Source organism: Nilaparvata lugens, chromosome 3 (genome assembly GCF_014356525.2).
Source record: "Nilaparvata lugens isolate BPH chromosome 3, ASM1435652v1, whole genome shotgun sequence".
Lineage (NCBI taxonomy): Eukaryota > Metazoa > Arthropoda > Insecta > Hemiptera > Delphacidae > Nilaparvata > Nilaparvata lugens.
This window is the reverse complement of record NC_052506.1, coordinates 89,423,891-89,448,720: the sequence shown is the minus strand read 5'-3', so window position 1 is coordinate 89,448,720 and position 24,830 is coordinate 89,423,891. Positions and strand designations below refer to the sequence as shown.

The 24,830-nt window shown below is 34.1% G+C and overlaps 1 protein-coding gene across 1 annotated transcript in view; it reads left to right on the top strand.

The window, feature by feature from the left end:
- The window catches only part of LOC111048257 (basement membrane-specific heparan sulfate proteoglycan core protein), a 259,916-nt gene that overhangs the window by 149,077 nt on the left and 86,009 nt on the right, over positions 1-24,830 (top strand). Inside the window, 9 exon segments of the mRNA XM_039422952.1 lie at positions 3,545-3,750; positions 6,183-6,408; positions 17,286-17,459; positions 18,804-18,994; positions 19,711-19,840; positions 20,352-20,394; positions 20,397-20,668; positions 21,332-21,415; positions 24,002-24,152. Coding sequence (XP_039278886.1) covers positions 3,545-3,750; positions 6,183-6,408; positions 17,286-17,459; positions 18,804-18,994; positions 19,711-19,840; positions 20,352-20,394; positions 20,397-20,668; positions 21,332-21,415; positions 24,002-24,152 — 1,477 coding nt within the window.

Genomic DNA, 24,830 nt, shown 5'->3' with positions numbered 1-24,830 from the left:
GGTTTTGGAAGGGCGCGTTGCACGAAGAAGGGAAGGAGCAGAAGGGTGGGGATGGTGTCATTAGACGCGCCATGACATGCAGTTTTAGTGCGAAGAATGGCTTGGTCGAGACAACATTGTGCGTTCGTAGTTGAAGAGTTTATTAAAAATGGTGGCTCCGTGATCACAACACAACGTGCGTTCCGCTTACATTTTGCTATTGGTCGACGTGATCCCATTCCCACTGGACCAACAATCAGAAATTGGGTATCAAATTTCAGAGCAACACCATCAGCAAAAAAAAACAAGACTACAAGGCCGAATTAGGACGTCAACGTCAGCGGAAAACGTGGATAGAGTGTGGGCTTCAATTCAACAATCCCCTCGGCGTTATATTCGGAAACATGCCGCTTCACTAGGATTATCTTTCAGTAGTGTCCGCAGAATACTGCATAGAGACCTTAAATTTACCCCTACAAGATTCAGGTAGTACAAGAATTAACAGTTAGAGAATTAGACACACGAAAAAATCCATGTCGCGACATTCAGCAGATCCCCGCACTGCCGTTTTGATCTTAAGTGATGAGGCACATTTTCACCTCGCCGGAACTTTTAACAAACAGAATTTTCGATACTGGGCTGAGAATAACCCACAAAACCTACACGAACGACAACTCCACAGCCCTCGAGTGACAGTGTGGTCCAAACTCTATTGCAGAGTTTGGTGTCTGGGGTCCCTATATTTTTGAAGAAGATGGCCAAGTCGCACGCTGTGTTGTAATCACGGAATCGCCATTTTTAATAAACTCTTCAACCACGAACGCAAGATGTTGTCCCGACCAAGTCATTGCTTACACTAAAACTGCATGTCATGGCGCGTCTAATGACACCATCCCCACCCTTCTGCTCCTTCCCTTCTTCGTGCAACGCGCCCTTCCAAAACCGGAAAGTTCAATATGACTCACTCTGTACTTTTCTTTACGATTAAATAATTGATTTTTTTGGATTTTTATTTTTATTTTGAAAGACCTACCATTCTTATTTGCAGCCGCATTTATATTTCCATTTATTTAGGGCCGGTTTCCGTGCTCGGATTTAGACAAGTTCTAGACTTTAAACAGCTGAAGTCAGAAAATTGGCTTTCCAAAACGGGACGTAGTCGCTGTTTTTATGATGATCTTCATTTTCTCATTTCTATAATTGGAATAGATTTTCCTTGACGAAATGGAACATTCCTGAATAATTCAAAATAGCTGAAACTTTACACCAATTTTCTCCATTTTATTTTGTGTTCGATTTTCTAGTTTCTCGAAATTTAATTTAAACTTGGACTGCGACTACGCCCTGTTTCGGAAAGCAAATTTTCTGACTCAAGCTGTTTAACGTCTAGAACTTAGCTAAATCCCGTGCTCGGAAGCCGGCCCTTAGGTTTTTTACTGTTATACGTTTGTGATCCTTGCTGTTGAAATTCAGCATTACAATTTAACATAATATTATCTGATTTATAATAAACGCTAATCATCCACTAGATTTTCGACTCCCACGTTGTTTTTTCTCAATGGATTTTTTGTGTAATACAACCTGAAAGAATATCGATGGGGATATTGTAAAATCACAGCACATCCTTCGAAATAATCCTACTAAAACTGTACTATAATCTATTTAGCTCAGCAATACAATATTGCCTAATGAAAAATCTGCCATGAATCCAAAACGTGTTTGTTGAAAATTAGGCAAATCAATATTCCAAACTAGCCCAATTCTACTGTAAATAGAAAGATAAATAAAAATCTCAGTACCCTGAAAATGGCATCAATGTTGAAACATGTTGTGATTAAATGATTCAAAAGGGTACTGGGATTTTTATTTATCTTTCTATTTATATTACAAGTAGTCCTATACAGAAAAGAATTACTAATTCTACTTTTATTCTACTAAGACTGCACTATATTTTATTTTGTTCAGCAATACAATATTGCACAATGGAAAATCGGTCATGAAGCCAAAATATGTTTGTCAAAAAATTAGGCAAATCAATATTCCACAGTAATATTACTTCAATAAACATTCACTTAAATAAATGAATCACGTTAAAAAGCATTTATTCAGACTTGAATGATTAGTTTTGAAACTTTCACGGGTAAATAGGAAACCAGTATCTTAAATGAAAAAGACCAAGAAATTGTCAAAAAACCACAGATTTTTTGTTACTTAGAAAGACCGGTCTTTCTTAAATGAAAAAGACTAGGAATCAATTCTTTCTAAGTATCAATAAATATGCGGTTTTTTGACAATTTCTTAGTCTTTTTCATTTCATATGAATAATTACCACAATATCAACTTCTCAACTACACAAAAAGTGAAATCAGTATCTCCTTTTTACATTATTGCGGATTCATAATAGCTATTTATGTATTAAGAGCGTAATGGAAGAAAGAAAGAAAGAAAAGAAATATTTATTGCCAAAATCATTAAACAAACTTTACAAATGTGAAAAATATAAAAAGTTTCATATACAATACATTGCAAAAACTTAAAATTAAAATATTTTCCATTTAAAAATCGATTATAATATTATCATTGGCGTTACCAGCAAAACTAAGTAGTTTGGGCGATGGCAACGAGTAATCAGTCGGCTATAATTAGTGGCTTGAGATTCAGTCGAAAATAGAAAAAATATAATAAAGAAAAAAGAAACATATGGAATGTATGAAAAACTAGAAAAAAAAATTCGAAAAGAAGAAGTACTAAGAGTGAAATACTAAGAAAGCAGAAAAACTAGAATGAATTCATAATAATTTGAAAACTCAAAAGAAAAAGAGATGATTCATGTAATTATTAATCTACAATTCACTGTACATATGTAATCCATTTAGTAACATAATGTAATTCATTTGTAGCATATATGCAATTCCTTTTGTAAGCAAAGAGAGAATTAGAAAAACAATACAATACAGTACACATGACACAAAAAATAAAACTTAATCCCAGAGAGAGAAAATTAATCTGGGAGTATAGCCCTACTAATAATAAATTCAGAGGAACTGAGGAAGACAGTATATGTACATCAAATTAAAATATTTTAGGTATGATATCTTCTTTCTTTATCCAGCTTTATATATTGTAAATGCAGTTAGAGTACATAAAAGGAATTGCTTAAATGACATGACCCCAACAATAATACGCGACTTTATCGCTCGCGCAAAACAGTTATAATTTTTCAAGAGCGATAAAGAAGCATTACGCGCGAATTACATACACAATTTTTTCTACAACTGCCCAAACTTGTTAAATTACTTATATCGGCGGAGTTACAATTACCGACTTTTTAGGTTAAGATCTGACCTTTTGGCGAGCTGCTTACCATCAGCTGATCAGCGAGCGTAAATAAACTCTTCTGCGCATGCGTGAATGATTACCGAGCTTAAAGAAAATCTACTGCGCATGCGCGGATGGTTAGCGAGCGAAAAAGTAGATTCTCCTCAGAAATAAGCTGTTTTACGAGGAGAATTGAGTATGTAAATTCTTTTTTTGCGCGCAGTTGTAGAAAAATAATATTTTTCAGGCCAACCACTTCCGTCTGAGGTACTACAACAACGATAATCCGGTGGAGCCGAATCGGCCGGTCACGATATCTGTGCCAATAATGGAGCACAAGTGGCAGAGGGAGGACGGCAAGACGGCTGAGCGAGAGAACTTCCTGATGGCACTGGCTGACCTCAATGCCATCCTAATCAAGGCTACCTACACCACCAACACTCAGTCCGCATCGTGAGTCACCATTCTCTACTTTCTTATTTATATTTTATTTATTTTACAGTACCTTATACTTATTCTTTTTTATTATTTATTGTAAATTTTCAACTGTTATTGTTACTATAATGCAGTTTACGGAACTCATTCCCCAGACCTAGACTTGTTGTCTTTGTGGGGAATATTCAATATGTATTTATTGTCTCTACAATTCTACTTTCTTATTACTTGAATTACAATAATTATTTAAAGAAATCCATCTCTAAACTCGAGTTGATTGAGAACAAGTGTTTCTCTTAAATGCTGTTGCAATGTGAATCAGAGTTCTTCATCTCAAAACTTCAATTTGAGCATCCTTAGAGTGAGTATCGATCTTTTGAATTCTGACAGGTTTTCGAAATTTAATGGGTAGGAGAGTTAATTATACTTGAGAGTAGTATTGGAACCATGAAAGTAACAATTGAATACTTGAAATTGGTACAGCACTTGGATGAGAAGTAGAGCATTGAATAGTACATAATAATATCAAAAGGTAGAACTTAAAGACGTTGTCTATTCTTGGGTACAGCTGAATAGACTGTTTGTTCCTTGATGGAAGAAGGAATTCAGCCTCACGGTTTTTGAACATGCTCTACATGTATACTTAAAAACAAAATAACCTTGCGAGTTCAAGACAAGTTGATATTGTCTTCTATTGGCTTTGAGTAACAAGTTGTAATAGCATAGACACGCAATGTAATAAAATCGAAAGACACTACCAACATGTCTCAACTGGTTACTTTATTCAAATAAAAGTGCATAGATATTAAGAGTTCGTTCCAAATGGTAGCGATGTAGTGGGGAAAAGAGTTAAAAGAGGAAAGAGTAGTGCGCATTCACTCTGTTTCTTTTGCGGTTTGTTTTACACTAGCCAACAGCAGTGTCCTTTCCACTAGCCAAACCTATTCTAGTGATACACCATCTCTACCTGTAAAGCCGGCTTCAGTCGTCTGAGAAAAGTTGCTCATTCTCCAGCTCTGTCAGCTAATCATCAAGTTGCTCCAACAGTGAGTGACCTTTCCACTAGCCAAACCTATTCAAGTGATGCACCATCTCTACATGTAAAGCCTGCTTCAGCCCTCTGTCTGAGATAATAGTATATTTCGCACCTAGAGCAGAAAATGATATTTCTCCGGATCGAAATCGGTTTTCAAGTCCGAGGCCGTAGGCCGAGGACTAGAAAAGATTGAGAGCCGGAAAAACATTTTTGCCTGTGGTGCGAACGCTATTTTTCGCCACACTACAGGTATTGCTGACAAAATAAATAAAGAATACTTGTTATCGTACCTATCTCTTGATTTTAGTGGTAGAAGATTTGCAGTCAGGATTTCAGATTCTTTTGAAATTTCACTTGGAATATCACGGGCGTCGTCATCTTCAAGCATTTTTGAAAATTTGGAATGCGCTAATCAACAGTAAGTAATTGAATAAAAATGGTTGCGAAGCGAATGCTGAATTAGTTTGATTCGAAACTCGAACTGAAATCATGGCGACTTTGATGAAGAAAGTGGACACTCGCCCGATCTAGCGGATGACTTATTAACTACGGACTTCCAAGCAGCTGGAAAGAGAACACTTTCTGGCCTAGACCGGAAAAGAAACCTGTTTCTTATGTCAGACGAGAGTCGTCTGCAAACAAGGTCTTTCAGATCTACGTAGGGACTGGAAAACAGCTGCTTTCTGTGCAGTGTGGCGAAAAAGGCTTATTGTCCAGCTCTATCAGCTAATAAAAAATTAAGTTGCTCCAACATTTCCCACCTGTTGCTCAATCAATTCGAATTATGTTTCGAATTATAGACCGATTTAATAAAAACATTTCACTTGAATGGTCTACTTTTTTACAAACTAATAATAAAAACAAGAAAACTTGTAGTACCCTTTATTATTTAAAATATGAAATTTGTGTAATATTTTAAGTAATGGAGGGTAGTTTCATATTTTTCTTATTAGCCGATTTAAAGTATGAATTACTTTCAGATTGATCACAGTGTTGCTGGATACAACTATTTCATTCCACAACAATGTTACTTTCTCAGTTACTTAGATACCTGTTTCAACTTTCAGATTGATCACAGTGTTGCTGGATACAACTATTTCATTCCACAACAATGTTACTTTCTCAGTTACTTAGATACCTGTTTCAACTTTCAGATTGATCACAGTGTTGCTGGATACAACTATTCATTCCACAACAATGTTACTTTCTCAGTTACTTAGATACCTGTTTCAACTTTCAGATTGATCACAGTGTTGCTGGATACAACTATTTCATTCCACAACAATGTTACTTTCTCAGTTACTTAGATACCTGTTTCAACTTTCAGATTGATCACAGTGTTGCTGGATACAACTATTTCATTCCACAACAATGTTACTTTCTCAGTTACTTAGATACCTGTTTCAACTTTCAGACTAATCACAGTGTCGCTGGACACGGCCGACTCGCGCAACACGAACCAGGCGCGCACAGCTGAGGTGGAGCTCTGCACATGTCCGCCAGGCTACAAGGGCACCTCGTGCGAGGACTGCGACACTGGCTACACGCGCACCGACAACGGCCTCTACCTCGGCATCTGCGAGGAGTGCAAGTGCAACCAGCACTCGTCCCAGTGCGATCCGGACAACGGCAAATGTTATGTGAGTTTATTTCATATTCAGATAATCATAACTGAGTTCCTCACGATCTCATTTCATCAAGTGCATATTTTGACAAACTTTTTCGAGAATCTGAAACAAGTGGGAAGTTGAGCCGTTCAGTTGGACGAATCTCACGATATCAGGTTCACGTTGCAGGCTGATATCAAAATCAAAAAATCAAAATCAATTTATTGCCATTCTTTTTTTACAAACAAGTGAAACAAAAACATTCTTATAATGTTATAACTAATTATAATCTAAACTAATTTAAAAACATATTCAACGAATGTTTTCTTTTATTCTAATATTGAAATATAATGGGCTCTCCCAGAAAAGCTAATGCTTGAGCTCTGGAAGAGAGTTCAAAATGTTAAAGGTAATTAGGATGGATGTCTAAAGTTATAGTTCTGGGGTAGCCAAACACCTTTTTAAAAAGAAAACTTTATTTTCAAACACATAATTATAAAATATACATCGAAAAAGAGAGAAGTGCTCTCGGTGAAGTTTGGCAGTAGACTGACTGCGAAGTTGCTGCTACATTAACATTTCTACAATTATTTCGTAAAGAAGTTACATATTTAATAAAGTTATATAATTTAAATACAATAAATATACTAAGAATGACAATAAAACATATAATAAAAATCCAATATAATAAGTATCGTCTTTTGCAATGCTAAGTTCCTCTATTGCTAGTAGTGGTTCAATCTTAATATTTGCTTCATGTATAATATCAAAAGAAAAGTTTGTTTTCAATTTACGAAATGGAACTTCAGATGGGATTGTTATATCACTTTCCCAATATTCATGTATTTTAGGATGTTCGAATAACTGTTCTGACTTATTAAGATACAATAATTGAGTTGATTTTGGATATAATGTAGTGTTCTTTTTGTCTGATAAAATAATAGCTTTGTCAATTTTGTACAGTAGATATTGATTGATAATTGGAATGAATTTTACAAAAGAAGCAGATTCATTAATTACTAATTGTTTACAGTGTTCTAATTTCTTATCTTCTAACACTTCACTTATACACTTATTTTTTATCACTGTCACATTTCTGCAGTAGTAGTTGTCACACAAATATTCACATTTACCAGATAAAATTTCGTCATATCTCAGGATGAGGGAAGGATATTCATGAATGGTGGTAACTTCAGTATTACGATAAACAGGATAGGATAATAAGAAGAAGGTTTCATAAGTAGGTGATTTTAAAGGGAATTCAATGAAGTAGGATATATATTCTTTATATATTGAGCAGTGTACCTTTGCTAATTGCCATAATACTTCTGGTTCTTCAGAAATCAATTTTACATTCGATTCAGAAATAATATTATTTATTTCTTTATGGGATAATATACTAGAATGTAGAATATTCAATCTACAAAACTCCAAACTAGTATCTAAATCGCTTATTTTATTGAAGAGCAAACTTAATGAGCTAAATAAAAGGGAAAATTGCTGGTTCAGCTGTACAGTCGTAGTTTCATTTGAGAGAGTTTTGAAATAATTTATAATTTTCAAATTATTCCCATGAATCTTTTTCACATCAGCATTAAAATCGTCAATGAGCCTTTTGTTTACTGAAAATTGATTCTCAATATTATGCTGTAAGCGGTATTCATTTGACTGAACTTGAAATAATATTTTGTCGTATTTTTCTTTGTCGTTCGCATCCATGTTACCGGTTACCCATGAAATAGCTGAGCCAAGTCCATTGAAAAGTCCACGCTTATTTCTATTTTTGCTGATATTGATGTGATCTAGTTTTGTTTCTGTGTATTTTAAATGCATTGTTATGATATCTAGACGGCCTTGATCGATTTTGTGTTCACGCAAAGTGAATATTGTTCTTTTGATTGTATTTAATTCGATACGCAACATGTTCACATTAATATTATGCATGTATGTGAAGGTTTCATTTATTACGAATGAGTCCTGAATTTTGATAGGAGTGATGCCTGATGTTTTACTGAGATCAGTCAATCTATACGGGTTTGCTGGTGTTAGGAACATCATCAACAGAAGAAACATTGTTACCTGAAACAGATAAATTAGTTGATTTCTTTTTCTTTCGAGCTCGCTTTACTCGATTCGGATGAAGTTTGAAGGGTCTTTTCTGAATCGCTCTTGGATTAGTAGCTAATTGAGTTTCCTTATTGTATTTCACTTTGAAAAATTTGGGTTTGTCCTTTTTATTAAACGTTGTCTTTATGAAGGGTTCGTTAGGCATTTCAAAATCTTTTTCTCTAGTTTGATTTAAGCGATCAGTTCTGTTTTGTTTTTCTTGTCCTACTTTATCTTTTACTAGTTTGTGAATAGTTTTCAGTTTTTCTAGATAGGCGTTTGTTCTTTCTTCAGCAATAAGGGCTTCCGTTATTTCATCAACATATGGATTTTTCGATACACCAAAAGTCATTTCCATAGGAGTTAGTTTCAAGGTTGAATTTATTGTGTTATTGAATGCGATAATTGCAAGTTTCATATTATCTTCGGGTTTGTTGTCTTTATTTTCCATTTGTATAGCATTAAGGAGTTCAATGAGTGTCGAGTGTGCTCGTTCCAATAAACCCTGGGAATCTGGATGTCCCGGTGTTATATAATAAGGTTCTATCTTATATAAACGCAAAAAATCTCGAAGTCCAGCATTGTCGAATTCACGACCATTATCCATTTGGATTGTCTTAGGGCATGGAAATAGAGAAAAGTAATCATTCAAACAAGACTGTATTTCAAGTTGGTTCAAACTTGTTAGTGGATATGCCATGAGTTTTTTCGAAAAGCAATCTATTATCGTGAGGAATTTTATTCTACTGTATTGAAACGTGTCAATCTGTAATTTTTCGAAAGGTTTGTCAGGAGTTGGGGTAATTTTGTATTCACTTGAACAGGTCTTCTATCATATTTCACTTTAGCACATACTGAACATTTATTTATGTATTCTGTAATGTCTTTAAGCATGGTAGGCCAATAGTATTCTCTTCGAATGTGGCTATAGCTTTCATTAATTCCACGGTGATACGTTTTTCCTACATGATAATTGGTTACAACTTCTTTTTGTTCCTCTGAATCAGTTATATCCAAATTCAGTTTCTTATATCTCCTAAGTTTCACAGAATTAAAATTAGCAATGATAGCATTCTTAAAATTTTCAAAAATCATTTCATATTCTTTTTCCAATACACCTGTCCTGGAGCAAAGTATCCCATAAAGTGTGTTGGGTTTCAAGTATTGTATACACACATCATTTATTTCTTCAGGAGTGGATGAACTTTGAAAATATAGAGTCAATCTGTTTTTTGTAAAAACTTTTCTGATAACAGGTTCTTTGTTGCCACGTTCTAAAATGATTTGATTTTGTTCAACATTGATTATTTTGTCATCTTCCGCAATAACTACTTGTTCGTTCGAGCTCTCCTGTGAATGTATTGTAACTAGACTACGATTATCAATTTCTTGTTTGTTAGCATCATTATCATTAGCATTATTATCATTATCATCATTATCATTAGCATCATTATCATTAGCATCATTATCATTATTTACAATATTGTCTCGATCGGAATTGTTAGTTTGTTCGGCAGATTTGCCTACGTGTTGAAGAAAATCGTCAAGTGTGACTGTGTCTACTGAGGGAATGTCTGTGTTAGTGTTAAATCTAAGCAGTTCGTCCATGTCAAATTCGTCGGGGTCATCGAGATCATTGTTATTCTCGAGATCCTGAAAGTCATGATTGAAACCACGAAAACCACTTTCGAAACCTTGGAAAGGTTCGTCTTCATCATTTTCCATCATGTTAACGTCAAGTGGGCGTATTCTTGAAAGAGCGTCGGCTACTTGGTTCGATTTACCTTCCACATACTGGATTGAAAAATCAAATTCTTCTAGAAAGAGTTTCATACGAATTAATTTTGAATTCGGTTCTTTAATGCTGTGGAGCCATTGAAGAGGTTTGTGATCGGTTTCGATTATGAATTTTCTACCATAGAGGTATGGTCGAAAATGTTTGCATGACCAGACTATAGCTAATAATTCTTTCTCAATCGTAGAAAGATTTTCTTCATGACGATTAAGTGTACGAGAAGCATATGCAATGGGTAAGGTTTTACCATTGAATTTTTGTGATAACACTGAACCTATAGCATAATTGCTAGCATCACAAGTCAGAATAAATGTTTTTGTGAAGTCAGGTAGCTGTAAAATTGGATCGTTTTGTAATAGAAGTTTTAATGTTTCAATGACTTTTGATAGTCTGGATTGTTTGGATTGATTTTAACATCTTTTTTCAAGGCGTGTGTGAGAGGTTTTGCAATCTTAGCGTAATCTTTTATCATTTTTCGATAATAGCCTGTCAATCCTAGAAATTGTTTAATTTCTTTTTCAGTTTTTGGGATTGGAAAGTTCTTAATAGCTTCTAGCTTTGAAGGATTGGGTTGAATTCCGCGTTCAGATATGATATGTCCTAAGTACAGTAATTCTCGTTTAAAAAACTCTGTTTTGTCCAGTTGGATTTTTAGATTATGATCTCTAAGTTGTTTGAAAACTGATTTTAGATGTTTCAAGTGTTCATCGAGATTATCGAAAACACAATTATGTCGTCCATGTAGACTAACACATTGGGCATTCTGGAAAACAAAATGTTCATTGCACGTTGGAAAGTAGCTGGAGCGTTCTTTATCCAAACGGCATTCTCAAAAATTCATAATGTCCGTTCTCAGTCGAAAAGGCAGTTTTTGGAATTGATTCCTTTTCCATTTGAATTTGATGGAATCCAGAAGCGAGATCTATCGCTGAAAAATAGGTAGCCCTTCCAATTTTTCCAAATAAGTCCTCAATATTTGGGAGGGGATATTTGTCTTCAATCGTTTTATCATTAATCTTCCTGTAATCTAAAACGACACGTATTTTACGTTTACCGGAGGCGTCTGGTTTTTTGGGCACTACCCAAATTGGACTGTTATATGGGGAGTTGGAATGTTGAATTATTTTATTCTGAAGAAGTTTGTCAATTTCTAATTCAACGTCCTTCCTAACACTTGAGGGTATCTATAATTTTTAGAATATACAGGGATTTCGTCAGTAGTGTTGATTTTAAATTTCAACAGATTAGTACTACTTGTCAATTCATCATGTTCACGTTTGATGATTTCAGGAAAATTCCGTATTAAATTTATGATATGTTTCCGCTCTTCGACATTCATGTGGTCCGTCCGAAGAAGTTTGGGAATTTCTCTTATAATATCCGATTTGTTTGATACATCTGAGTTATCAATTTCATCATTGTCAAAAATAGTTTCTAATTCTTCTATCTCCATTGGCTCGGGGCTTATGGTCATGAGCTCATTGGAATACACTACGCACTTACATCTATTTTCTTCTATACTAACAATACTTTCTTCAACGTAATAGCTTTCATGAGAAACAGCTTTAAGTAGTCCTGTCTTGAGATTAGGAATCGACCTAACTGGTACAGTAACAACATTAATCCTGGTTTCAATTGAATTTGTTCATGAGAGTTAATCACTGATAACAACGGTTTCGAAATAGTACGATAATCTAACGTGTTGTTTGTATAATTTACATTGGCTTTGAGTTCTTTCAAAGTTTCGTGACCTAATAGATATCGTATCTTGTTGAAAAGTCATACACGTACATTTTGATTTGTGAACTTCCTGGAAACACAGTATTTGAGTTCATATAGATGTATTCATTTCCACCACTTTCACCGGCTGGTGTTTTTACTACGAACTTTTCTTTATATCTGGTCACATTGGGTGGTATGATAGAGGGGTTCACATAGTTCTTTGACGACCCAGTGTCAACCATCCATTTACGGTTAGCGTGGTCGACAAAATATGGGAGCGACTTATTTATGATATTCAATTCAAATTTTTTGGGGGTGTTTCCGCTGAGTGTGTTGGGCCTACCCCTAAAAAATGAGCCTGCATGTTGTTGAATGCTTCAGTAAGTGAAGTTAGCTGGTTTTGCATGCTTTGGATTTCGTTTCCGAAAGGATGAGATGAGTTGTCTGTCAAGTCATCATGCATGTTTTGGATTCCGTTTCCGAAAAGATTAGATGAGTTATCTGTCAAGTCATCTTGCAAATGATGCACTTCAAACGGAGATTTTGAGTTCAGTTTGAAACGATTAGAAGGATTAGTTTGAACTGTGCGCATGCTGACAGTGTTTTGTGAATCCCACTTACTATTATGTGGTTGTCTGAATTGAGGATTGATTTGCACAGGCCTCGGTTGGTGAGGAAATTGAGCAAATTGATTTTGAGGAAAATTTTGTTGAAAGTTTCTGTTCTGGGGGAATGTTTGCTGTGATCCATTATTCTGTTGGAAGAAATTCGGTACTCGAGGTTGCGAGAAGTTGTTAGAAAAAGCTCTGTTGCTTGCTTGATAAGCATGAGTGAATGTGTTTGATCGCATTGGCGTTTGATTAAAAGCTCTTGAATCAATTTTATTGATAGTACTGATAGTTGATTTGAAGTTCAAGCTCCTTAGAACAATACTACAATCATTAATAATCTTATGTCTAGCATCGTCAAGATCGTGAATTTGCAGGATTTGCAAATGAGAGCCCAAAGTTGGATGAACTCCGTGAATCAATGTACGAGTGAGAGTTGCGTTCATACCCACTCTTATTTCATAAATTAAACACTTAGTAATTCTATTTAGAATGAATTTTTCAGGTAGACAATTTATTATTCTATGGCAATAGAAGGACAATTGGTGTTTGCAAGATGTAAGTCTAGTGAATAGGTTATTGTAGGTATTGAAAGTATTTGGACGTATTAGATATGGTGTATTACGAGTAGTGAATTTGTCTTTGTTTTTATTAATAAACAGAATTGCGTTAGTTACGTATGTTTGTCTCAATGTTGGTAAATCAATTTCTTTAAATAGTAGTCTACTAGGGTACATTCTCGGTCTTCCCAGAGCTGCTCTGATAATATGTTTCTGTAGAACAAAAAGTTTATTGAAGTGAGTATCCTGAGCTGCCCCCCATGCCTCAATGCTATATTGAAATAAAGAGTGTGCATAAGCAAAATAAATGTTTCTAATAATACTTGGATGTTTAATTTTATTGATTTTGTAGAAAATATAAGTCAGATATTTTAAATTTGAGCAAAGGTGAAATATATGTGCATTCCATTTCAAGTTTTGATCTATAATTATACCTAAGTATTTAATTTTTTCAACTTTTTCTATAACTTTGCAAGAGCAGTCCACAGAGACTTCATTATGGTTATGCATATCAATCAAGCAATCAATTTTTATTGAACAAAACATTTACATTGGAGGTCCCACTAAACCCGAAGGTTTTTCAGGAGGTGCCTATTTAAGTATACATAATAAATCATAGAATCGTACATTACAAAAATAAATAAATTAACACATTTTTTGCAAAGAGAAGTTGGGAAGTAAGAAGAGGATGTAAAAGAAGGAAGGTGGTAAGAAAGGTGAACTTATCTAAGAACTAGAATCGTAAAATTCAAGAAAAGAAATCAGATAACTACTCAAGTAGAACAAAAATATCAAGTAAATCAAATTATAAATCACGAAAAATAAGTATTTCTTTTTTATGAAAACAAAACTTATAATAGATATACATGGGGAAAACATTGAGAAATGAAAGGAAAATTTCAATAAATAATTATAAGTGGGTCAAGTGTACTATACAGGGTAAAGTCAGTTACAATATTGCAAACTGACGTGGATGAATAGTTGCTCACATAAATGAATATGGGCCCATATAATATAGTTGCGACATAATATAATGTTCGACTGAGTCGTTGTCATTATTGTAGAACCGTTCCATGATTGAATAAAAACACAAATCTGTTGTCAAATTCTACACTGTTTACAGTGATTTGTGTTTTTATTCAATCACATATAATGTTGCCAACATATAATATATGTTGCCCATATAATAAACTAAATTCGAACTTACGCACAGGCAATATGTTGCCTATGTAAGCTTTTCCCTCTATTATTGAAGTACAGTTTTAATTTATATTAACATCACCTAAAAGGCTATGCTAATTCCTCATGTACAAGGGCTGAAGAACCGTTTGAGAAAATGAATGTATGCCTTCTCACGGCTGGGCCAAGTGCTTACTGTGGATCGCTGCAGGACAGTGTACTTTGCGTATGTGCAGTCTTTGCTGCAGTATGGCATTCTGGCGTGGGGAGGTGCGTCATTGGCGGTCTTGGAGCCTCTGTCGGTCGCCCAGAGGTTGATAATTAAAACCATATTACAAAAAAACCAGCGTTTTCCCACCAATCTACTATTCAATATATTTCCAGTAATGAATGTTAGGCAGATTTTCATAAAAACTTTAGTAATAATTTACATTTTCAATAATAATGACACTTTTTTCAGAGAGATTCAACACAGTCATCTAACCAGAAACCAAACAATGTCACGTTTATTTAATCCTACTATTAGTATCAGTTTGCAAAGGCACAATTCATTTTACATTTCGCAATAGCTGTATAGAAACCTTCCTCCAGAAATAGTTGAGGCTGGGGCGGGCCGAGTCACTGTAGTGTTAAAGCACAGAATTTCTGAATGGTTAATGTATGTTGGATGGCAGGATGCCGAGAATTTAATCAAATCACCTTATGTTTGAAATTCAAATTTTAATCTGTTTTTCTTACCAAATACATTTTGCAAAAAGCGATTCCGGCTGTTCTGGTGTGATGAAAATAATAATTATTAATACATTATAAAAATAGGTATTATTACAAGCCGATTGTCTAATTTTCTCCCAATGGGTTTATCTTTTCTTCCTTCTCAAATTCAAATTGATTTTTTTTATATAATTAATCCTAAAAATATATTAAATATAATCTATTTTTATTTCATTTACTCTATGTATCTTATATAACTATGTATTGTATATTATATTATATGTAGATATATTAACCGTTATCAATCATCTACTCTTCTGGGTTCTCGTGGTATAGTTTGGTTCTTGAATTTGTTCAATCTATATATATATATATATAAAAGCGAAATGGCACTCACTCACTGACTGACTGACACACCCAATATTTTTTATTGTAACACAACTAATCTTAAGAACTGCTCCCACACACGGACGTAATATTCTATGTGGGTTCTAATATTCATTTTATAATTGTAATTGTGTTGTTAAAATTGTATGATACGTGAATAAAAAATAAATTGAATTAGTGTTTGAAGGTAAAAGGGTAGATTAGGGGGTTGGGTGTTTGCTTTTAAACTGAAATATTCTATTATTATTATAATTTTAAATGTTCTGATACTGTAGAAATGATACTGTACTGGGGAACTGAGATTTTGACTGAGACGTTCCCAACTGACTATTTCGTGATCAACTGAGAACGTGAAGAAGTGAATGTGTCACCCAAACCCGATATAATGGAGAGATTTGAATCTAGTGAACCCGATTGGAATAATTCATAATTCAGGAAGAGTAAATCGATTATTCACATTTAAATGAATCTCAAATTCAATTTTTATTTCTATCTATTATTATACACATAAAAACATCACATTAACCCACACTAAACTACATCGAATATCGCATTAACAGTATTAATGCACTATATTATCACTCATATACTACACAACAAAATTAAGGTTATTGAATGAACGATTATCATCAAAATTGAATGATATATTATCATTTATACACTACGCAACAAAAAGTCTGATTCAAAAACAAATAGGTTGTGGTGTAAAGAAGTGAATCGAAAGCTCGCTCAACTAAGGTTACCCATGTCGTAGAAAGGCTTCCAATTCATCAAAGCTGTATGAACTGTGACAATAATAGTTATCAATTTTAGAAAAATGAAAATTATTCAGTTAATGAGAAGATCATAGTTCAAAGAGATTACACTTTCACATACATAGTAAGTTATACTTTATCCCTTCTTTGAGTTTATATCTTTATTTAAGTTGATCAAGTTGAGATGATATCACTGTTCTCTTAGGTAATTGCATCTAAAGTATAACTTACTATGTGTGTGAAAGTGTAATCTCTTTGAATTATGATCTTCTCATTAACTGAATAATTTTCATTTTTCTAAAATTGATAACTATTATTGTCACAGTTCATACAGCTTTGATGAATTGGAAGCCTTTCTACGACATGGGTAACCTTAGTTGAGCGAGCATTCGATTCACTTCTTTATTGCATCTATTTGTTACGCTACCATTATGGGCCGGTTTCTGAGCTCGGGATTTAGCTAAGTTCTAGACTTTAAACAGCTGGAGTTTGGCTTTCCGAAACGATTTAGCTTGAAATTGGCTTTCCGAAACGTTTTGGCTTGAAATTGGCTTTCCGAAACGGGACGTAGTAGCGGTCCACGTTTAAATAAAATTTCGAAAAACTAGAAAATTGAACACAAAATAAAATAAAGAGGAAATAGTGTAAAGTTTCAGCTATTTTGAATTATTTAAGAATGTTTCATTTCGTCAAGGAAAAACGTTTCCAATTATAGAAATGAGAAAATAAAGATTATCATAATAACTACGACTACGCCCCGTTTCAGAAAGCAAATTTTCTGACTCCAGCTGTTTAAATTCTAGAACTTGGCTAAATCCCGAGCTCGGAAACCGGCCCTATGAATGTTCAACAAAATCATCGAAAACTATTAAAGAGACATTATGAACAAAAATAATTTTATTTTGTCTCTCTCTTCCAATCAAGTGGTTTCAATAATCAAATCAAAACAGAATTAGCTCTATAGTATATGATATTCGTAATAGTATATGAATTGCCAATTTCATTATTCTACTCCATATTATATCTAACATAATTTATTCTCAATAGCTAAAATATTTGTTTTTCAACCATGAATTGCGCATTGCAGAACTGCAGAGACCACACGGAGGGCGACTTCTGTGAGCGATGTCAGCCCGGCTACCGGGGCAATCCACAGCGTGGCGAGCCGTGTGTGAGGGACGATGACTCATACCAGTGCACTTGTGACGAGCGGGGCAGTCTGTCGCGCGAATGCAGGGGCAACGAGTGCGTCAGTTGTAAGGTAGGCATCTTCATCAGACCTCATGGTGTATCATGATTAGTGCTAACCGATTAGATTACTAGTACTGTATTTATGAGTTTGGATTAGCACTAACCGACAAGATTACTGTTGTATTACTGTTGCTATTGCTGTTAACCTGAGGTATGATTGTAATTGATAACTCTTTCCAGCCGATAATTTTCTGGAATTTCAGTATTAGATTGTAATCTCCATGTGAGTTGTTAGTAGAAGAGAATAGAAAAATCTTTATTCGCCAATCATGTACAAATACATAATATTACAAAGCCCACAAAGCTCATAGTTTTTTATATTTGTAACATTTTATTGTGTTTTATTTGTTTCGTAATTCTTTGTAATTTTGTTTTGTCTTGTTTTGTGTGTTTTTAATAAATTGAAATCGAAAAATTGAAATTAAGGCCGGTTGCAGACGAACCACTATCGCATGTGGAATGTGGGACCGACATACCACAGAACAATAGAGAATCTTTCACACTACATTTGAGAAGACGCTCATTAGTGCGATTGTGGTACAGAAGATTGTGGGAAGCATGGTGCTCAAACCAGTGGTATCACGATCGCAAGGAAAATGATCGCAGCGCGCAACGCCATGTGGAAGTATCAGTGCCACTGCCATGCCTGCCAATGCATTCCATATGCGCTGCGTTTGTGGTACCACAGAAGGAAAATAGTAGTTCCCACATCCCACATGCGATAGTGGTTCGTCTGCAACCGGCCTAATAGCTTATTTTTAAAACTGACATAAAACTAGTAAATTGGCACAAAATAGAAGTAAATAAGATTAATAATCGCTGTTGTCAAACTCCTGTAAAGAATATAGAGATAAGCCCACTAAATATTTCATCAAATTTCTTAATGTCTTGTTTGGCAAATTGATATAAAAATCCTTCCTTTAAAATTATTGTATTCTCAAAAAGATCCATCTATGTTTCTCAGTAATTCGGCCTTAACGGGTATTGTAGTTGTGAGTCTGATTTATTGATTCTGGATTAACCTGGTTTCTAAAAAACATAATTACATCCAAAACATATTGAGCATAAATTGTTAAAATCCCAATTTAAGAAAACAGTGATCTTACTGAGTCTAGTACTTTATGTTTACCTCATTAATTATTCTTAAATTTTTCTTGTTGCTTGACTGAACGGAGATTTTGTCACAAATATTCTCAAGTAGAATAAACTATGAAGAAAAAACAGATTTAGTTTTTCTCAAGACAGGATTTTGTTAGAATATTTCTCTCTTTCACTTATCAGTTATTGATGTGGGACTTCACAATAAACTTTCATAAAATTAAGTTGATACTAGTTGTATTGTTGTGTTTTACAGAGAAACGTGGAAGGTCCAAGATGTGATACATGCCGGAGAGGAACCTTCGACCTGTCAGCTGATCATCCTGAGGGTTGTCTGGAGTGTTTCTGCTCGTCAGTGTCCGACGATTGTCAATCTGCCAACCTCTACATCACACAAATACCAATGCTCATCATAGACAATAATCATGGCTTCACTCTGACAGACAGGTAGGCTATGTTAGGTTTATCTATATTCTTCATAATTTATTCTTGTTCATTATTCTTCTGTCTCATTATTCTTTGCTAGTGGAGTACAAATTGGTATTGCTTTTCGAAACCTTACCGAATAATAAACTGTGATTGGTTATTCATTTACTGGTTGATAAACAGTAGTTTTTCTATTTCTCATAGAAAAACATCTTATGTTTTTGAGTCGATTTCAACTAATGCTTCCAAGCTTCTTGCATTAATAGATCTATTTACACTATGTTTTATATACTAATCGCTCATATTTTTTCATGTTACTTATGAAATTGAATTTGATTTCGGCAAAAAATATGGGAAACTAAAAAGTAAATTTAGTGAATTCGTATAGCTTTTGTTGTTGGGGAGTACCTTGCGGGAAGGTCCCATCTCGCCCGAATATATAATTTAAGCTGTCAATGAGCTCTACGACTGTCATACTTCAGCTGGGACCGCCAATATAACGTGCCCATCCATAACACGCCCAATATAACGTGCCCATCCATAACACGGGAGTGACCTGGTTTAAAATCTTTTGGTAATGAGAGGGTTTGAACCCGGGATCTCTACGCTGTTACGCAAGCACTCTATCCACTATACCACGGATCACTCCATGGGAAACTAACAGTGTGTTCAAAATTTAATTTCATCATTTGTCAATCATCATCTTCCATTTAACATGATATTGTTTCCGATTTCAGTAACCGAGAAGACATCATTTCAGACGGATTCAAATTGATTCCACAAAAGAATGAGATCGGTTTCAACCTGCAAAACCAACAACGCTCAAGACTATTCTGGTCTTTGCCTAGAGAATTCACTGGTAACAAGGTAAGATTGAAAAATTCCGTTGAGAAATTTAGTAATTTATCATTATAGATAGGATCTTTCTGGTGATACTATAGATGGGAACTTCCTGATGATAATACATTTATACATTCCTGATGTATAGGAACCCGTGAGAAATGGTTGAAGCTTCATAAAGTGTTCGCTTTCTTAAAGATTGGAGTGCATGCTTCATTCGTTTGTATGTGTGCTTTTTAGTTTCACACTAGGACTACACATGTTTTGCTCATTATTCAGAACATTCTCATTCATATTTCTATAATTATTTCCAGAATATTTCTCCAAATGTTGAGTTCATTCAATTTTTATGAAACTCCTGTCATTACAATATCTAGCAGCCTCTCCTATCAATAAAGATGTCCCAATTTAAAACCAACTATCAATAACAAACTTAATTAGAATTATGATTATTATATTAAGACAACGTATTCAAAATTTTCCCAATATATGCTTTGCAGTTTTCCATTATATCATCTTTGATTTTTTCAATTCCTAGGTGACGTCTTATGGCGGAAACTTGACGTTCTCTCAACGATTCAATGTAATGAATACACACTATACAGTATTGCCTTCTCTACTTGAATAGTCTATTTTAGATCAACTTCAATGTTTTTTTGTTTAATTTGCCAGGTGCAAACCATTCCCTTGGTACCGGGCGACTGGCGAAGACTGGATAGACTGCAAGGACAGAAGGTCGCCTCCAGAGAAGACATAATAACAGCTTTGTCTTCGATCGAGGCAATCATCATTCGCGCCACACACAACACTGATGTCACGTGGACTTTCCTCAGTGATGTTTCGCTCGACACTGCTGTGAGTGATTTACACTTTATTGAATCTGCTATTTCCATGTATATACTTCTCTCTCATGTTATTTTATTCATCTTTTCCCTGTTATGTCTAATTTTTGTTCCATGTTGTTTGAGTTGATTAACGATACCAAATATTTTCTAGCCTCAACTTTAGATATTTAATAGAAATGGAAGAGACTTGAAATGTTGTAAAAAATCCGAAAAATGAAAGACTTTTTGACAACATCTCAAGTCTCTTCAATTATGGAAAAGTTCCACAACATCAATATTCACTCTACAAACCTAATCAATAGAAATGGAAATAATAGCCTCAAAATAGAAACTGAATTATCAAATTTTATTTGAAGAAAAGTCCGTGATTGAGATTATGTAAACGTGGGAGACGTTATGCTTTGAATCATTTTTGAGACGCTATGATTTGGATCATTCTCAAATGATCTTGAAAAAACTTGATGGTCAGGTGATCTGAAATACACCATTTTCTGCACTGTAACAATTACAGTAACGCAAAACAGTAGCAGAATGACAGTGAGCTCAATTTTAATTGCCTTTATAAATCTATGACCTATCTACATCTGTTATTATTTAAAAGATCCCTCATCAATAGATCGCATGTTGAAATTCATCAGCGTTAATGAGAGTAAATCATATTTTCCGATTTTAGGTACCACAAGTCACAGGACAGAAGAGAGCCTCCTACATCGAAAGCTGCAGATGTCCTGTGGGCTACCAAGGAACGTCTTGTGAGGTAAGTAATATCATAAATGATGAGTCGGTCAGTTACATTTTATTTTAATCAATTTTCTAATCAGTTAAAAAAGGTTATTGAGATCAATTTTCATTGATGAATTAAAATTTAAAATGAAATTTTGTCTTGTATAAATGTGATAGCAGATTCAAAATGTGAGAGTTTAACCAAAGAGTTATACTGAAAGTAAAAGTGCATGAGCATTGCTCAATTACAGCTATGACGGAGTGATAAACCCCTCTATAGTGAGGTCCACGTTATAATGACAGTATTTGATCAACTTTGGTTTTGCTATCCTTGTCTATTATTCGACAAAGCCGGTGGTACTATCCTTTTCTAGGTCCGCAACGATGCCAATTATGTTTTTTACAGTGTAGAAATATAATTGATTAATGCAGAGAATCGGCATCGCTATTCTTCTATCTTTATTCACTGCCATTATAACATGGATCTCACTATAGTGTGAAACTTCCTATTAATGTAATATTGTAATCTAGAATTGAACTGCTTACTAAACAAAGTGTTACATTGTAGTCAAATTACATTTTTAAAAAATGTACGGTATATATTTTGAAAAACAATATTTCTATTGATGTATTAAGGGCCGATTTCCGAGATCGGGATTTAGCTAAGTTCTAGACTTTAAACAGCTGGAGTAAGAAAATTGGCTTTCCGAAACGGGGTGTAGTCGCAGTTTTTATGATAATCTTTATTTTCCCATTTCTCTAATTAGAAACGTTCTTCCTTGATGAAATATAATATTCCTGAATACAAGAATCAAGAATTTTATTGGCCATAAAACAACATTACAAAAATGTAAGCAATAGGCTTCGTCAATAATATGTAAAATATCACAAGTTGGACTATAAAAACGAACAAATTCACAAATACACATAAAAATATTATAGTAAAATATCACAAGTTGGATTATAGAAACGAACAAATTTACACATATACATTGAAATATTCCAGGTACTCATTAACAAAATAGAAAGCTTCAGACTTCATTTCATTTATTCATAGACAATAGATACAATGCAGTTAAAAACAACAGGCATTCGCCCAAAACTGCTTCAAACCTTAATTTGGAATAGGCCTACACGGTATAGAGGTTATGTAAATAATAACTTAATTCACACATTATTTTGAGTCTAAAAAATGTATCCACTACAATAATTTTGGATTTATCAGATTAATTGATTTCAAAATACAAATCCAAACCAAAATCTTCCTTCACAATCACAAAAAATATTAAAAATTTCACTTAAATCCACAAATTATACTCATGTTAAAATTCTAAACATGTTAAAATTGAGCCATTTATCAACAGCAATACAAAACGTTTTCAATGGTAACTGCTTAACATTATCTGGTAGTAAATGAAACATGCGAATTTGTAGGTACTTATGACTTTTCAGAGTTTTAGTCAATCTAACTGTAGGTCCAGTTATATCATCCCTATGTGTAGTGTAATGTGATTGTATAGAAATATTTTTATTAACATTAGACAGAGGCCACCTTTGTATTAGAGGTGGCTATGGCATTGGTCTTGACTGAGCGTGATGAAATAGTTATTTGTATATCTAGAGTGAAAAGTACGACTTTTTCTCCCTGAGGGAAAAGTTTGAAGCCCGAGGCGAAGCCGAGGGCAACAATTTTCCTGAGGGAGAAAAAGTATTTTTCACTCGTGATGTACACAACATTTTTCCTCCATCTACATTTTTTTATAGAAACTGCAAATAAAATCATTTTAATAACTTACATATTGGTGACAATGTTTCCTAACAACATAACCTAAAATCTAAAACCTAAAAACTGGCCGTCTGATTGGCACTGCCGATTGCGCTATCTACCGGCTAAAGTTGTAATTTTAAATTATATCAGCTGGGTGTTTACCAAAAATGGCTGACTCTAGATCACGCGGTTCAGATTTGAATTGCAGATCAAAAATATTTGTTGGCTGGAATTTTGAATAGAATAAGATATTTCAAAAATTGTATAAATTTTTATCGTCTACTAATATTAAGAATATAATATCATACAAACATATATTTCATGAGTTGATCAAATTTCTGGTTGTGGTATTGAATTCAGTTGACTCAATGACAGACACCTCTATTATGCTTTCTCATCTGAGCTTAGACCTTCTAACCTATTACAATGTAGGTTTCAAAATAGAGATGCTCCCCATGTTATTTAAATGGAGTCACTTTTACTCCCTAGGGAGTTTTTCTGTTTTTTACTACCGAGAGCGAAAAAGTGACACTTTAGTATTAGGTTTCAGGGAGTAAAGTAAGTACTTTAGACAGTAGGTGGAGGAAAATAACTTTTCTTGGATATTATTTTCCTTTTCTATCTCTATGTAGCGTCTCTTTTTCAATTTAAGTTATTTATTTATTTGTTTATACATTGATACATACAATATCATTCTAAATTATGAATGATTGGGAAAGGAACAACAGGCTTAAAAAACCCAAAACTGTACTTCTCCCAAAATTAGATAGAAATTGTCCAAAAATAGGTTATGTAAACTTTATGATTTTTGTCCAATTTTGAGTTATAGCGTTCTACCATTTTATATTGCAGTCGTGCAGCCCTGGCTACTACAGGGATCACGAGAACCAGTGTAATAAATGCCCTTGCAACAACAACGAAGAGAGCTGCTCACTTGGGTCTGGATCCAGGGTTGTCTGCCACTGCAAGCCTTCATTCACTGGCACTTACTGTGATAGCTTAGGTAATTTATCTCTTCCCATAAAACTCACGAATATTGATAGATATTTTTATATTATTGTGATATTTTTCGACTTCATTTTTTAATGAACTTTCATTATTCAGTCTTCATTATTTCACTTTTATCTTGATCCTTGCACCAATTCTGGTCTCGTTTGATAATAATTTTTGACATTTTGGCAATGATTGTCATTTAAATTTAATATGTTTCATGGTTATGTTTCTGTCACTAGTTACTTCTATCTTGAATGGAAGGTCGACAACATTTTAATCTTTTGTGATGCTAACATCCAAGTTTCAAAAATGTATCGGTTCAAAATCAGATCAATCTTATTCTATAATGCTATAGTTCAAATACTATAATCAAATCATAACTGAGTTGAAATTATGTAACTATACCATAGCTCTCAAGTAAAGCCCACAACCACTGTCTACATCTATAGTGACAGTCGTTTACTTCAGTAACCTTTAAAATCTATTCAAGTGAAAATTGATAATATAGATCCATTTTGAACATCTAGTTTCAAAGATGGAAGATTTTATTAGAAATTACAGTTAACCAAACTACTGGAATACAGGTTTATTCTAAAATTAAAATTTAGACCAATTTTCAAAACTTGGTATTTATTAAAGTAAAAACGCAAAATGGACAATCTTTATACCAATGGACAGACAACGTTTC